Source organism: Chaetomium strumarium, assembly GCF_033439665.1.
Source record: "Chaetomium strumarium strain CBS 333.67 chromosome Unknown B0T15scaffold_2, whole genome shotgun sequence".
In the NCBI taxonomy this organism is placed as follows: Eukaryota; Fungi; Ascomycota; class Sordariomycetes; order Sordariales; family Chaetomiaceae; genus Chaetomium; species Chaetomium strumarium.
Window position 1 is genome coordinate 1,011,885 of NW_026944430.1, and position 15,345 is coordinate 1,027,229.

General features: G+C 58.2%; 4 protein-coding genes across 4 annotated transcripts; 3 read left to right on the plus strand and 1 right to left on the minus strand.

The window, feature by feature from the left end:
• Positions 1 to 1,250: 1,250 nt before the first annotated feature.
• On the plus strand, positions 1,251 to 6,969 carry B0T15DRAFT_391282 (uncharacterized protein; the record flags this gene model as incomplete). The annotated part of the gene is made up of 3 exons (XM_062864581.1): positions 1,251 to 4,922; positions 4,981 to 6,853; positions 6,926 to 6,969. The coding sequence occupies 3 exons, from the start codon at positions 1,251 to 1,253 to the stop codon at positions 6,967 to 6,969; spliced, it is 5,589 nt and encodes a 1,862-aa protein (XP_062723778.1).
• Positions 6,970 to 8,468: 1,499 nt separating this feature from the next.
• On the plus strand, positions 8,469 to 10,386 carry B0T15DRAFT_523219 (GHMP kinase). The gene is made up of 3 exons (XM_062868675.1): positions 8,469 to 9,124; positions 9,219 to 9,517; positions 9,612 to 10,386. Exons 1-3 carry the CDS (start codon positions 8,689 to 8,691, stop codon positions 9,951 to 9,953), a joined length of 1,077 nt encoding a protein of 358 aa, XP_062723779.1. The 5' UTR covers positions 8,469 to 8,688; the 3' UTR covers positions 9,954 to 10,386.
• A 677-nt stretch (positions 10,387 to 11,063) lies between these two features.
• B0T15DRAFT_490610 (uncharacterized protein) lies at positions 11,064 to 11,523 on the plus strand (the record flags this gene model as incomplete). Its single annotated transcript, XM_062866694.1, has 2 exons — positions 11,064 to 11,275; positions 11,451 to 11,523. The coding sequence occupies 2 exons, from the start codon at positions 11,064 to 11,066 to the stop codon at positions 11,521 to 11,523; spliced, it is 285 nt and encodes a 94-aa protein (XP_062723780.1).
• Positions 11,524 to 11,949: 426 nt separating this feature from the next.
• Positions 11,950 to 13,819, minus strand: B0T15DRAFT_482861 (S-adenosyl-L-methionine-dependent methyltransferase; the record flags this gene model as incomplete). Its single annotated transcript, XM_062866130.1, has 10 exons — positions 11,950 to 12,052; positions 12,160 to 12,579; positions 12,645 to 12,785; positions 12,861 to 12,898; positions 12,957 to 13,000; positions 13,094 to 13,195; positions 13,359 to 13,400; positions 13,481 to 13,586; positions 13,663 to 13,686; positions 13,778 to 13,819. The coding sequence occupies 10 exons, from the start codon at positions 13,817 to 13,819 to the stop codon at positions 11,950 to 11,952; spliced, it is 1,062 nt and encodes a 353-aa protein (XP_062723781.1).
• Between the last annotated feature and the right edge of the window lie 1,526 nt (positions 13,820 to 15,345).

Consider the following 15,345-nt stretch of genomic DNA (forward strand, 5'->3'; position numbering starts at 1 on the left):
CGGCGTGGAGTCGACCAACCGAGCAGGGGCAAGGCCAACAGCCAGTTCGTCCCTGTCGTGGGAGGCCCCACTTGATAGAACCGGCGGCCTGCCGATTTTCCTTGGCGGAGGAGCTGTGAGCTGAATGTCAACAAACCTCCTCCAGCCTCCGGCATTTTGACCACATCCCGTCATCGGGATCTGCCAACCCATCAGGGCAGGAGCGCAAACAAAACTGTGTCTCAATGATAGAAAAGTTCTAGCCCGTTGCGCATAACCTCAGCTTCTCGACACTTTTGCATTGCGAAGTTCCACAACGGCATTTGCAGCAACCTGTGTGCCTGGTCTCGTTCTTGTCTGCTCCGCCGTTTCCCAAGCTGCACGTTGCTGCATGAAAATCACCGGACTCCGAGTGCCATTGGCCGGTTCCAATACGCACCGCCAGCGCATCAAGCAATCCCAGCCACTCCTGGCCATAGCACAGTTTCTCATAGGTTGGCCGCCAGCGAAAACGTTGAGGACCAAGACGGAGGCCGGGAGGTCTCTGTGAGAAGCCACGGAACGGGAGATTCAGCCCAATTCTTCTGCCTGTGCTCATCACAAATCCGCCACTGGACTAGGCCATCACCACTGCTCGGCGCACGTCTTGATCGACCTCCCCGAGGCATCACCAGCAGCCCGTTTCCCCGTCGAGTTGCAGCAGCCGAGGCCGCTGCGATTGGACCTGCGCTGGTTAACGTTACGACCTGCCCCGCTGCGCCCGCGACCTTAGTTGCCGCTTCGACAACGCCCCATCACCCGTCTTGCGCCGCCTCTCGCTTTTTTACAGGCCACCTTTTTCCCATTGTTTCGTGCTTCCGTTGCTGTACGTACGTGCATACAACCATCACTACTCCCCTTCTACTACCGCGGCTTCTTCGGGCGCATTTTCTCTGCTTGTTTCACCAGCGGACCGGCTGTGTTGACCGGCTGTGTTCAACCTCTCGTCGAAGCCCGCCCTTGGGTATGGGAGCAGTGCCGGCTGACATTCCCCTCGCCCTCCACAGACTTTCGCGCACCTGATGTCCGCCTGACCGGGAGCCAGTCGATTTAATTGTTCTCCAGTACAGTAGTTTCGGCTTTTCCGACTGATTGCTCGCTTGTCGACTCCGGCTCCACCTTGCCTCTGAATTGTCGGCGAAGGACTCCGTGGAAGGGACTAATTGGACGAAGGACAAGGGGTTGCTGACACCTAACCAACACATCGCTGCCCGCTGGGTCTGAACACAACCATGGGGGTCGAAGGCCAAAAAAGATCCGCTCCTCCGCCGCTCCCCGCCCCCACCGAGACCAACTCGACGCTCTTAAGCGCCCCTCTGAGCGACGTGGGGACCGAATTGTCCAAGTCCGGCGACGAGAAATCGTCCTACTCGCTTCCGGACGACGGCACACCCGTCACCATCAAGACAGGCCACCGCGCCAGCAGGTCTCAGACGTCACTGCTCATAGAATACTTTGAAGGCGGCAAGGCGAGCAGCGCATCTGGTGCCACCGACCAGCGTAAGCCGAGCGTCCGCGTCCGGCTTACACCGAGCAGTAAGACCAAGTCCAAGGGCGGATCGGACCGGGACCGCATCCAGATTACGCAGACAAAATCGAGGAAAAGCAGCGCCAGCCGCCGGTCGGTGCCTACCGGTGGCCCTACGCGCAGCGAAGTTGAAGGGCTTTCGGCGGTCAGCGGGGATATGGAGGACGCCGGTTCGTATGCTTCGGCAACGGAGGAGAGCACCGTCAGCCGCAACCCCATCGACATTGAAATCGACCGGAGTGGCAACGTACGCCGCCGCCGGCCAGCGAGTCCGTTGATTCCAGCCGCCGACAGCAAGGTCAGCTATCATGGCACCGCGAGTGAGATTTCCGCTATCCCGGCCGACAGCTTTCTTGACGGATCGGGACCGGCAACATCGTTCGGCATGTCCGACGTGAAGAGTACGGGGAGTAGGAGTCCCGAGATGTCTCGGACCGGTGATTATCTCCTTGGTGCTGCCGCTGGCTTGGGCGCCGCGGCCGCCGCCGACAGGGTCCGGAGCAAGAGCCGTGATGAGCGTGAAAGGGACAGAGTGAGCGTGTCTAAAACTCGGGACAGGGACAGAGAGAAGGAGAAGGAGAAGGAGAGGGATCGCAGGCATAGATCTAGCAAAAGCCGGGCTAGCAGTGTTGCGAAGGAGGATAAGTATGCCGAGCGTGCGAAATCTCCTCGCAGGCGATCCAAAGGCTACAGCGAGTCTGTTGTCTCCGCGGCCGATTCTAGCGTCGTGTCATCAGCCTTGGCTCCAAGTCATCGGTCGGTGGATCAACACTCTATCCGGTCAGGGGCCTCCAAGGCATCATCTATTAACAACCCAAAGCTGCTCGAGACGGTCGAGGATGCCATCCGCCGTCTCATCTTGCCAGAGCTCAACGCCCTGAAGAGGGAGCAGAGCAGTCGCAAGACTCGCCGCGATTCGACCACGTCCAGTACAACGACCGTCTCAAGGGATGACCTCGCGAGTGATAAACGGCGATCCGGCGCTACTGACAAGAAGATGGTAACACAGCGAGACAGCATGAGGAGCAAAGAGAGCCGGGATCGCGAGGCGCGTAATGACTTCGACGACAGCAGCGCTCTCAGTCACGACTCGATCGAAGACGACCATGTCATCGAAGACACTCCGACCCGCAGTAACGACCGTCTCAAGGCTGCTGTTGCTGGTGCGGCTATGGGCGCGGCGGCCGTCGCTGCACATGAGGTGTTCCAGTCCCCTTCGGACGACAAGCACCGCTCCAGGAGGCGGCGGAGGGCTGAGATGCGGAGTCGCGGGTCCGACCATGCTCTCGAGGACGAAGAATCCGAGCTCGGGCCCCCGGTGCTCCCAATGCCCTTGATGAGCGAGGTGAACGCCTCGGATGTGACACGGGCATCCATCCTATCGGCCGAAACGGATCGTCCGCACTCGGCCACTGAAGAAGTGGCTCCGGGCCGCGGTCTCTCGCAGGATCAGTTGTCTGTACCATCGACGACATCTACACCAACCAGGACTCCCGCCACCACCCTGCAGGCCTTGGGCACTCAGCACGCCAACGTCTCGCACGGAGACCTCAAAGCATTGCCCAATCAACGGACCGGGCAGTGGGATGAATACGTCATTGATGACAATGGCAAGAAAGTCCCTTCGCGTCTCTCCAAACAGTACCAGGAGGACGAGGAGTATGAGGATAACGGTGACATGCCGGCGTATGCGCCCGAGAGTCCCTACGACTACTACAGCACTCAGGACGTTCCTCCCCCGCTGAAGTACGTTCCTTATCAGCCCGAGCGACGGGGTTTGAGTCCGATCCCAAGTGTATCAGGCTACACGGATGCCGGCAGCGAAGGACCAAATCGCGGGTCGGGGGGTACTCACCGCACCAACGAATCCGTGTCCTCAGCAGAGAGGTCGCCGCGGCAAGACGGGTCAATGCACTCGCGGCCAAGCCACGAACTTGTCGAGGATGAACGAAGCGGGCTAAGCTCAGTCGTGGATCAGGGGGATGCTGTGAGCCCGCCCGGCAGCGAGGTTGACCGAATCACATCCGGACAAGCTGTTCGGGCCGTGGCCATGAACCCAGATTTCGTGCACCCGCCCGGCGTTGAGTCAAACGTGGCATCTCTTGTTGACGGATCGATGCTCGAGGGTTCTGCCCTGACAACCGCCTCCAGCGCGGTAGGGAACCAGGCTTACAACGGACGGGAATCGATGGCAACGCTCGAGGAGGAGCAGTCCCGCGATCCGGGCACCCCGACAAAGCGGTCCGTGGCAAGTCAGCGCGAGTATGCGGAGGAGCGGGCACAGACTCCGTCCGCCAGGAGCCAACAGTCTCGCGAGTTCGTCCAGTATGAGCTCGACGAGTATGGCCGGAAGGTGCCTCAGACTAGTTACCGGCAGTCGCCGACCGTGTCCGAGGCGGCCATCACCAGCGCCGCAGTCGGTGCCGCGGCCGCGGTCCTCCGGGCCAAGCATGCCCAAGCGCAGCAGGAGGTCGTCTCGGATGACGATGTCGAGTTCCAAGGAGCCGGTGTGCAGCGCAACAAGTCTTTCAAGGAGCGTACGAAGAACGGGCCGCGCCCGGGTATCGACACTGCGAGCGCTGAGGGGCTGGCCAACAACGCGGAGAAGCCGAAGCTGGGCTTCAGCAGCATGCCCGACCCGAACGATCCTCTGCCGGAAATAGGAGACTGGCAGGACGACGACTTGCTGACCAACCCCTCTCTTCTCGACGGTCACGGCGGCCGCGACGAGGAGGAGGAGCACTGGGGGGGAGATGCGACGCCTCGGCAACATCCCCAGCGCCGAGAGGACGACGTGGATTACCAGCACCTGGACGGGACGCCAAAGCAGCAGAGGAGTGGGCAGGACCTTGCCGGCGTCGCCGGTGCAGCAGCTGCAGTCGGCGCAGCTGTGGGCATGGCGGCTGCTCAGAGTCACAGCCGCCAGCCGAGCCAGGAGCATGATGAGTGGTACCGCGACGCAGAGGACAACAAGCGTGACACAATTGTCACCAACCCGTACGAAGGATCCAGTCCCATCGCCAACCTTCCGGGCATCAACAATACTTTCCTGGGCGGCCAGGGCTTCGACAACTCGGGCTACGGCGATCTGTACGGCACCCGCAGCCCACTAGGGCACAAGGTTCTCGACGAGGGCTACATCTCGCAGGGCCCCAACAAGACGCCAGACATCCAGGTGCCGAAGGGTAAAGGCGTCGATTTCAGCATGACCTCCGGGCCCGGTGGTCAGGGTGTTGAGGATCCGTTCTTCACCTCGAACCACAGCAGACACCTCAGCGGTATGTCGCAGGGGATGGGAACCCCGATGTATGACGCCGCGACCGGCACAGGCATTGAGCGGATTGAGTCCAAGGATATCATCGCCTTGATGCAACACGTGAGTTCTCGAATTCGTATTCCTGGGGGGTGCTGCAAGATGCTAACAACGCCTGCAGTTGATGGTCCGAGATGCCCAGCGCAGTGCACGGGATACCGAGATCCTGGTCACGCTCGTCCGTTCCGCTACCGAGATGCGCAATAACTTTGAGGATCTCAAGCGGCTGCTTGCCGACACCGAGGATGTCATCATCACCGAGGTCAAGGACAACACCGAGAAGTCCGTCCAGCGTGCCATCAACGGCCCGCGCCCCTACCCCGGCAGCGCTCGGCACTCCATCCAGGGTGGCTCGCAGGCCGGCACCATCAACGGTGACGACGTCACCGCCAAGAAGAGGAGCATCTTCCGGCGTGCGCTGAAGGGGTTGAGTGCCAAGGGCGCAAACGACCTCGGCCGGATCGAGGATATGCTCATGCAGCTCCTGAACGAGGTGGACGTGCTCAAGGCCCAGACGGCGCCGGGCAATATGCAGGGGAACCAGAGCCAGCAGCTGCTCGGCGAGCAGTCGTACGACCACCTCCAGCCCGAGGTTCAGGACGAGCAAGATCACGGTTACGAACCCGAAGGCCATGCCGGCACTTCCACCACCAGCCATGCGTCGCAGTCTGGCTATCTCTCGATCCAATCCCGCGGGACGTCGGTCAAGCAGGGCTACGACAACCGCAAGGTCTCTGCTCACAGGATAAGCACCGTGCCCGAGGATAACGAGGAGGATTACGACCACGGCCGAAGGGACGACGAGCTCCATATGATGACGCCTGCCGCTCACGAGCAACGCGGCGGCTCGGTGCCGTTGGCGACCCCGCCTGGCGCTGCTGCACAAACGCAGCACTCGATGAGCAATGAGAACACTCCCCGAACTGAAGAGAGCAAGAAGCGCAAGTCCGGGAGATCAAGCTGGTTCCGCATTCCCAGAATCTCGCGGTGGTCGGAAACGACGGCGTCGAGCGGTGTCCCGGAGTCCGGGCACAGCAAGCAATCCAGCAGAGACGAGAACGCCAACTTCCCCACCGGAGCTTCTCGCTCGGGCTCCCTGGACCACTATCAGGACAACTACCAGTTCTCGGCTCCGCAGCCCATCGAGAGCGACAAGCTCCACACGGGATTCTCGGAGACTGACCTGGCCCAGCACGGCTACCACGAGGACCACGAAGGGATGATGTACGGGCACATGCAGTCCTCGCAGACTGATCCTAACTGGGTCAGCATGAACATGACGCCCGAGGAGGCCAAATACAAGGCCCACCGCGACTCGCTGAACCTGGTGCACCCCCAGCCCCGGCAGGGCCAGACAGAGCGCTTCAAGGCAGCGCTCGAATCCCAAGCTCTTGGATTCGACTCGCCCTTGAGCCCCAAGTCCGCAGACTGGGCCGGCTCGGCAACCAGCCTCAACAGGTTCGGCCAGCACCAGCACACCGACAGCTACGGCTCGGCGGGCGGTGACCACCACTACCAGCAGCACTGGACCTCGTCCTCCCCGGGACCGGCAAACATGACGCCTACGGCCGGCGGCCCGCCACCGCGCCCGCCCAAGGAGGCACTTGACCAGCCACCACAGCAGCAGCCCCCTTCAAGCCCGAGCCAAATGATGAGGCACGCCACCCCGCCGCAGAACAAGCGGCTCAGCAAGCTGCAGCACCAGCAGCCGGGCAGCCCGCTGCCTCACCACAGCGTCGAGAGCGGGTACGGGACCATGACCCACGGCGCGCCGACGGCAAGCTACATCAGCCACGGGACGACGGGGACGGCCACGGGCGGCAATAGTAGCCCGCGCCTGGAGAACAGGAACCTGAGCGGCGCCCTGGGCCGCGACGGCGTCAGCAGGCGGCCGAGCGGGCCGAGGCCCATGACGCCTACCAAGGGCATGGGGAGGAGTAGCCCGTCACCCCTGGCGGCGGGGGCGCAGGGCGAGGATGAGCGGCGGAAACGAGGTTAGCTTTTTCTTTATTTGTTCAGGGTGGGGTCTTGAAGGAGGATTGCTGACACCCTGTGAAACTTTTCAGATACTTTTGGCACCATGGCCTCGCAGGAGACGGAGACTTTCTAGGTGAAAGCTACCTCCACCACCGCCACCAGCACCACCCTGTAGGCACCAGAGCCGATGCCTCCGAGGTGTCGGTAAAGAAATTTTTCATGGCATTGGATTTTTGGGTGAATTCACATGGGATGCGATGTGGTCCAGGCTGCCGGCTGGTCTGGGCCGACTTCCTCTCTACTCTCTTACCACTTTTCACCCCCGATATATTCCTGTATTGGGTTCTTTGACGTACGAAGCATCCCCACGTACCGTATCTAGGTAATCTTGAGTTGGCGGGAAAGCGGGTTAGGCGGGAGAGGGCGGAAGAGCTTGGTGTGGCTGCCTACAATATTCGGCGGACGTTTTTTGGCTTGGGAAGTGGATGGATGGGATGGAATGGAAGCACGGGGGTTATTTCTGGGGTGCTAAGGGGTGGGGCGGGGGTGGAATGAATGACTGAACGAATGGATGTTTAGGTTCTCTCTGTGCGTGTGTGTATCTGTGTGTGTTATTGCTGGGGTCTGATTTTTATATGACTACCTAGACTTTTTTATTATCTACCTCCTGCTCAGGAATGATGGGTTTGGATCTAGCTGGGCTGTTTTTCCTCTTACCTCGTGTGTTTTGGTTATGGGTATCTCTTCTAAGAGGAGCGTAGAGGTAGCTTATGCCGTTGGGAAATGCCGTTAATGATTCACATTAACTTGGAGAGAGGGGGTTGGGAGAAATGGTTGGGAAGCCGGGGGTACATACAGACAGACGAGGAGGCCTTGAGAGAGCTGGTGTCGTTTTGATTGACTCCGGAGGGAAAAGGGGCCGTAAGCAAAAACTGTTTGCTCTGACTCTATACCATTTGTTGGGTTACGATTATGTGATGATACAAAGGAATGCTCCCGAGTCCTCTCGCATAATGCTTGTGCTTCTGGTAGATATGCTGATACTGTGTGTACAACGTTCTGATGTTTACCGCTATGTAGACCTTTGATCCCCGTTTCGCAGAGTTTCCAAAACAATTTGGGATTTTGGCGTGGGGGATATGTTAGCGGGTTTCTGGGGGACATGTTGGCAACCTTCCCTCAGAGCCGTTCTGACCGTTTATACTGCCTTAACTTATGTCTTTGTTCGGAATAGGGACTGAGTTCGCCGGTGTGACATATAGGGGATGATTATAATTACTAGGTTTGATTTGTCGCTCGGTTAGATATGTTCAGCGAGATACTCGTTTCTCAACTCCTCAGATGAGTGGGGTGCAATACATACATAGGTACATACATCCATTGTACATACACTCCAAGGCGTCACGGAAACATGTGTTCTCAACTTTTCTCATGACACTATTGCTAGCTTCGTCTGTTACTCGAACTTCGGGGTGGGCAGTGCGGGATGCACCCAATTTGAGCATCGGTCTCGGGGGGGGTCGACGCCTCCCGGTCGTAGCCGCTGTGGGGGCCTCGGGCGTGCTCGACCGGGTGGACCGGCTTGTCTGCCCCCGCTCCGCGATCGGTGGCCCGATCCAGCAAAAATCGAATTATTAGCCCCGGGGGTGAGTCGTCTTGAGCACCGCTCATTCTACGCAACTCATAAACACAGTAAATGAGTCGATGTGTCGATTTGGAAGTCACGCCCTCACGTTGATTCAACTTGCCCAGCTCTCACGTCGAACCCGATAACTTATTTATATGGGACAATAAGAGAAAGGACGAATTTTCTGCCGAGTTCAAGTTGAAGTGACACAACCAACCGCCAACCATGGCGTCCGCTACCGAGTCCTTCACCATCAAAACCCCCTGCTCAAGCGCCAACATCGGCCCGGGCTTCGACGTCATCGGCCTGGCGCTGTCCATGTACTTGGAGCTGCAGGTCACCATCGACCGCACCAAGACCAAGTCGGAGCACCCGCTCAACTGCCGGATCACGTACGAGGGCGAGGGGGAGGGCACCGACGAGATCAGCCTCGACCCGCAGGTCAACCTGCTCACGCGCGTGGCCCTGTACGTGCTGCGCTGCCACGACCAGCGCAGCTTCCCCGTCGAGACGCACGTGCACATCAAGAACCCCATCCCGCTCGGCAGGGGACTCGGGTCGTCCGGTGCGGCCGTCGTGGCCGGTGTCATGCTGGGCAAGGAATGCGGTGGTCTGCATCATCTCACTCCTGAGCGCCTGTTTGATTTCTGCTTGATGATCGGTGAGTCTGTTTTCTCCCCATTTACATGTACATGTACATGTACATGGTTGGTCTTTATCTAGCCCATGACTAACCCGGGATGGATGAAAATAAGAGCGTCACCCGGATAACGTCGGCGCTGCACTCTTCGGCGGCTTTGTCGGCACCTACCTGAAGCCGCTGGCCCCGGAGGATGTGGCGCGCGTGGAGATCCCCCTGAGCGAGGTGCTTCCTGCACCAGCCGGCGGTGTCGACACCGGTGCGAAGCCGCCGGCGCCACCACACGGCATCGGCCACCACATCAAGTTCCCTTGGGCGCCCGAGATCAAGGCTGTCGCCATCATTCCTGAGTTTGAGGTTCCCACGGCCAAGGCACGCGAGGTTCTCCCGCTGCAATATCCTCGTCCAGACGTGGTGAGTACTACTACTTTACTACCTTAATACCTCAGATCCATGCATGGCCTTTCTAGATCGGAACCGGCGCAATACTAAAACGGCACGAAACCAGACCTTCAACCTCCAAAGAATAGCTCTGCTCCCCGTCGCGCTCGGCCAGTCCCCGCCGGACCCGGAGCTCATCTACCTAGCCATGCAAGACAAGTTGCACCAGCCGTACCGGCAGACGCTGATCCCGGGCCTGACGGAGATCGTCGAGTCCATGACGCCCGCCACACAGCCGGGCCTGCTGGGCGTCTGCCTGTCCGGCGCCGGGCCGACCATCCTGGCGCTGGCCACGGGCCACTTTGGCGAGATTGCCGACCGCATCATCGCCAAGTTCGAGGAGAACAAGATTGTGTGTAACTGGAAGGTGCTGGAGCCGGCCGAGGGCACGCAGGTGATCAGGGCGTAGGCTTGTTTGACCGGGGGATGGGACTAGAAATATAATCGTGATACCCCATTTTCGTTGTTCTCCGTCGCTTTTTTATTTCTACCATTCAGATTGTCGCGTGCATGTTGAACAGCGGAGGCTCAACCGGATGGCCCTTGATATGCTTTCTCCGGCCCGGCAATGCAAGTTCCCGACAGCCAGATCCGATCGGGAGACCACAAAACTGTCAAAGTCGGGTTACTTACACACCTGCTTCAAAACAGGAGACAGTGAAGCAACCTGGAAACTTGGAGGAAGGCACCGGATTTACGGAGTACCTACCACAGTAGCCCCACAACAAGAAGCCCCTGCCGAGATTGACCAATCGCTGCCCTCCTAACTAATCAAACCACGGGCGGCCCCGACGTCGGGTGGAGCCTGGCCCAGGTCCCCGGGTACCCAAGCCTCGATCAGCCCACGAGCCTCACAACTCGATCCAGAATCGTGCCACCGCGCCGGCTACCTTCAGTCATGGCCACCGCCCATTGGTTGGACGCCTATAAGCATCGGCCTGCGATGGGATGCTTTCCAGGCGATTTGGCGTGATCTCCTGCTTGATTTGTCCTTTTCTTTTTCCCTTTGGCCTCTCCGCGCCGTATTGCGCCCCGAAACTAGGCCGCGGGGGGGTCCGCCTGCTCCCGCCATGTGAGATGCTGGGGAAGGAGGACGAACAAGACCCGGCGCGTTGGTATGGGAGCGTGCTCGCGGTGGTCAGATGGAGAAGATCTTAGTCGGGAAAAGAAGAGGCGAAGGAAGCAGCTGCGGGATATCTCGGTTGGAAGCTGTCGGGCTCGACTTTGTTATAAGATGTGATGTGTGTGCCCTGGATGGGTGGTGTTGTCGCTCAGCCCAGCACCAGCATCAGCATCATCAACCTTGGCTACCAACGCCTGCAATCAACTCTACTCAATCATCTTCCTTATCTCTGTTGTACAATACAAATCCGGGGGTTCAAACTCTCCACTCCAACCTGAACCAACCCCCCCCCCCCCCCCCGCTGAGATCTCTCGAGCTTCTCGCTTCTCACCTCACCTTCCAACCAAGATCGCACCACACGCCCCTTTTCCTCGCCCAATATCACAACAAAATAAGATGTTCGCCCGCGCCGCCGCCCGCCCAACCCTCCAAGTGCTCGCCCGCCGAGCGGGCCCCCAACAACGGGCAAACTTCTCCCTCATGCAAAACCTGCGGAGCTTCGCCCGCCAGTTCGAGCCGCATCCCTTCCAGCGCCTGCCCGTGGCCAGCAAGCCGCAGCCGGCCGACTATAGCAGGCTGGTCCGGAGAGCTGGGGCGCAGGCTATGGTGTACGTTTTCTCCGTTTCCATTTCCGTTCCCGTTCCCGTTCCGTTCCATGTTCTCCGAGGTGCCCTGCAACCGCCTGATGCATTCCTTTCCCTTTTTACCGATCTCGAATGGCTCGCACACAGATCTATATCTGTGAGGGATTCAGTATGATGCTAATTGCGGATGAATGAACAGGTACTTCCCTCTGGGCCTCACGCTGCTTGGGTGGCCGTATGCAGCTAGACTTATGCTGGATGGGAATATCTAAATCACGGATCGGAGGGTGTTAAGAATCCGGGAAGGGTTGGTCGAGATACATACCTACGTACATACTACACTACCCAGTACTGCATTTGCTTCTTCGGCGTTTTTGGATATGGTGGAGCATTCTAAAGGGGGGTTTTGGATATCCGATTCTATTCAACGCGGCTAAAGACCACGGACTGCCATAGAGCAATATATTTGGTTTTGGATAGATTGGAAAGAGAGAGAGAGAGGTATCATTACAATAAGTAGTTGACAGAAAGGTGGATATCCATATGTGCTTGTACGTCGTAAGCAAGACAAGGCATCGCAAGCTCTGCCGCTGTCTTGTACATATGCCCCGAGTTCCGCGATGGACCCAGTCGGCTTGCAAGACTGGCAAACAAACTCCCCCGACCGGGGTTCCTTTTTAGTGCCAGCTATCATCCTATTACCCTGCTGTTGATGACGGCCCTGGCTCGGGCGCTGATGGCTGGGGCACTGGTTTCTCAGCGGTCTTTGAGCCACCGGGTTTCCGCCCGTACACGACGTAGCTTTCAGGTCCGTGGTGTCAGCAGACAGTAGTAGTATCTAGCCTTCCTTGGGGAAGGAATAAAAGCAAGGAACCGGAGAAACAAGAAAAAGCAAAGAGAAAACTCACTATGGCCAGTAAACATGCAAATCCCGCCGCTTCAACTCCTTCCGCACGTCCACCAGAAAGACCTGCACCTCCTCGGGCGTCCAGTTCAGGCCCTTGCAGAACAGCCGCGTGACCATGCCGCTCAGGCCGTACAGCAGGTTCTCGAGCTCGAAGGCGCCGATGAACTTGAGCCGCTCGTCCTTGGGCCACGGGCTGCACGGCATCTTGTAGACGACCTCGGTGACGTCCTCGAAGCCGCGCTCCTCCAGCCAGCGCTTCCACCGGGTCGGGTCGTCGATGGGCGTGCCGAAGCTCTGCGTGCTGTCGTACAGCGCGTCCGACAGCTTCTTCATCGGGCTGTCGTCGGTGAGCGTGCCGTCGTCGCAGCCCAGGACGCCCGTCACGCAGTGCAGCTCGGCCCAGCCGCCGGGTTTGAGGTGTCTTGGAAGCCAGTTAGTGGATTGCTCGGAGAATGGAAATGGGATTCAATATGTACAAGCACATACGTGTAGATCTGGTCTATCAACCGGGGCCAGTTCCGGATGGCAAGAATGAGGTCGCGGGCGAAAATGAAGTCGAACGAGTTCTCTTTGCGGTCCCAGTCTTGCTCGATGTCGTCGAGTTCAAAGCGGCAGTTTGGCGGTACCCTGAGAATTCCATTGTCAGCTTCAGGAGACTCCATACAATATACATTCCTGTGCCACAACTCCGAGTCCTCTTACCATTCTGGCTGTGTAGGCGCAATATCAACTCCCAGAACCTCGCCACCATGTTAGACTACGTGGCCAGTCACGACTTTAGGCATGGAGAATGCTTACATCGGCCGAGGGATACATATCGGCGACATCAATCGACCATATTCCTGAGACATGAGTCAGCAGGGGGAAGTGCGGTACTAGTAGTTACCAAGCCTAACCGCGCACGCCATGCGGTGTGAAACAGAAAATAAACCTACCTGTTCCGCAACCCAGATCTAGGATCTTCTGAGGATTTTCTGTGATCGGGGCAATGAAGCGCTTCTTCTCGAGTAATGCGTAGTACTTTGCGTGGCACATATCTGCACGCATCCAATTGTCAGAGCCGCGGGTCTTACCTCCTCCTCTTGGAGCAGTCTCCATCATCACTCCGGTCCGGTCTGGCGTTAATCACGGCCTCGCGAGCCACGTCTCCGTCCCGGCCTGATGACCACAAAGAAGGTAAATATACTAGAGAACACTGACCAATTCTATCGAGTTCCGCGTCGTCCATCGGCATCCCGTATTCTGGCTGGTGTGAGACTCTGTGCACGTGTATTCCCATCCAACAGGGCGCCCGCTGTGGCCAAGGTAAGAGGGAGACATACCTTGTTTGCCGTAGACGGCATATACACGCCCATCTTCGACCTTGCCCCGAAGAATCGACGAGGTGATGGACGTCAATGACGTCCCGGAACTCATCACCTCAGCGCCCTGTGCAGCGAGTCATGTTTCGGTTGGTGGACGAACACGTTTTACGTCGGGAACAGACAGAGAAAAACACACACACCTCGTCGTCCCAACCATCCCAGGCCTAGCGCATTCGGTCAGTCCATTGCTTTGGTTTGGGTGGGTGGTGATGCACCATGTCGGTCAACACTCGACTGCGTCTTCATACAACTTACATCGTCAGGGGTAATCGGATCTTGCTGCTGCGGGTTGGCCATTATGATTCCAGCGTCCTTGGGCGCCCCGGAGGAGTCACGCTAGTTACTCGTCGAGCGAAAAAACGGTGGAGACGGGGTTTCTTGAGGTGAAAGATAGTTCGCGAGATTGGAGTTGGTCGCGGAGACTCTTCCGTGTCGGCAGCAGTGAGCCACGGATGGGAGCTCCTGCCACTCTTAGTTAGGTGGTATAGCCTAAAATGTTATGAGCGCTATTATAGGCTCCTCCCGTAACCGGTCCGCCGTCGGTATGTACGTTAGTCGGACGTTCCGGGGGGGCCATGGCCCACTGAGCGAGTTGAGTGACAAAGCGGAAAACAAGCCGACCTCCCTAGCTCTTCGGCAGGGGTAGCTGAATCCCGCTAGCGCGGAGAATGAGCGGACACCTATCGACGACCCGAGGCGAGCCCACACGCTACATAGGTACCTGTAATGTAGGTAAGGCAAGGTAGTGTAGGTGAGAACGCACGCAATCAAGAGCAGCGTACATACAAGTGGCCAGCATTCCATCGCAAAAGAGGGTATGGACATGAGACGAGACGCGTTCAGAATCTTACCCCCTGGCAGCATCAAGCCACCTGTTTTCATAACGTTGAGCAGCAGTCACATCATCTATCGACTTCAACATGCAGGCGAGCGCACCAGATGTGCGAATGCAGATGCTGATTCGACAATGCTGTTCTTGCTACAGTACCACAGTAGGTAGGTGCAGGTACAACTACGGCTTGCGGGCCTTTGCGCGGGGAGCCGGATTCCTCAGACAGCCGACTGGCTCCTTGGCTTTATCAACACGGTGGTGGCTTGTGTCTGTTGTCGAGGTGTGTGGTGCCCGGCACGGGTTGATACGCTGACCACGAGCGTCATGACGCCTTCCAGGTTGTTCGGTATGAGATGGTAAGGTACTGGAGGGTTGCGCGGGTCCGGCTCCTATGTGCTGTGGTCGGCGCTCAGTTCGTGTGTCTGCACGAAGCATGCACTACGGACGGCCAACCACCCAATGGTTCTATCCCGTGGTTGGTGGGCTCCCACCATCTTGCAGCTGAGACGTTGCAACACCTGGTTGTGGCCCCGCAGAAGGGGACGGCCAGGGTTGTCCTGCGGGGTCTCCACGAGGTTTGTTGAAGAACGGCTTTTATTTCCGTCCCGATGAGCGAAAAGTCCAAAGGGTCAGGGTGGCAGTTCGCTTGTGCCGCGACTGCCATAGGCCATGATCGCTGTCAACCTGGTTAAGTTATCGTCATGTCTCACCAGATGCCGAGAGCTTGGAGCCCAGTGGAGCGAACCCTGCGGGCCGCTGTTCACTAAGGTCCTCTTGGCCAGGGCGAATCCCACCAGGTAACTGACCATCAGTCAGGAATGGGATGCGTGATAAGGCACCGAGCAGGCCCTGGTCGCTTTAGCTGCTGCGCTTTAGACTATTTGGGGCGTTCCTCCGCCTCTCTATCCGTTCAATAAGACCGTCACGAAACTCACTTGAGTCCGGTATCCTCTTCCCCCTCCCGACTGCAACCCCCAGATCTCCTTGAAGC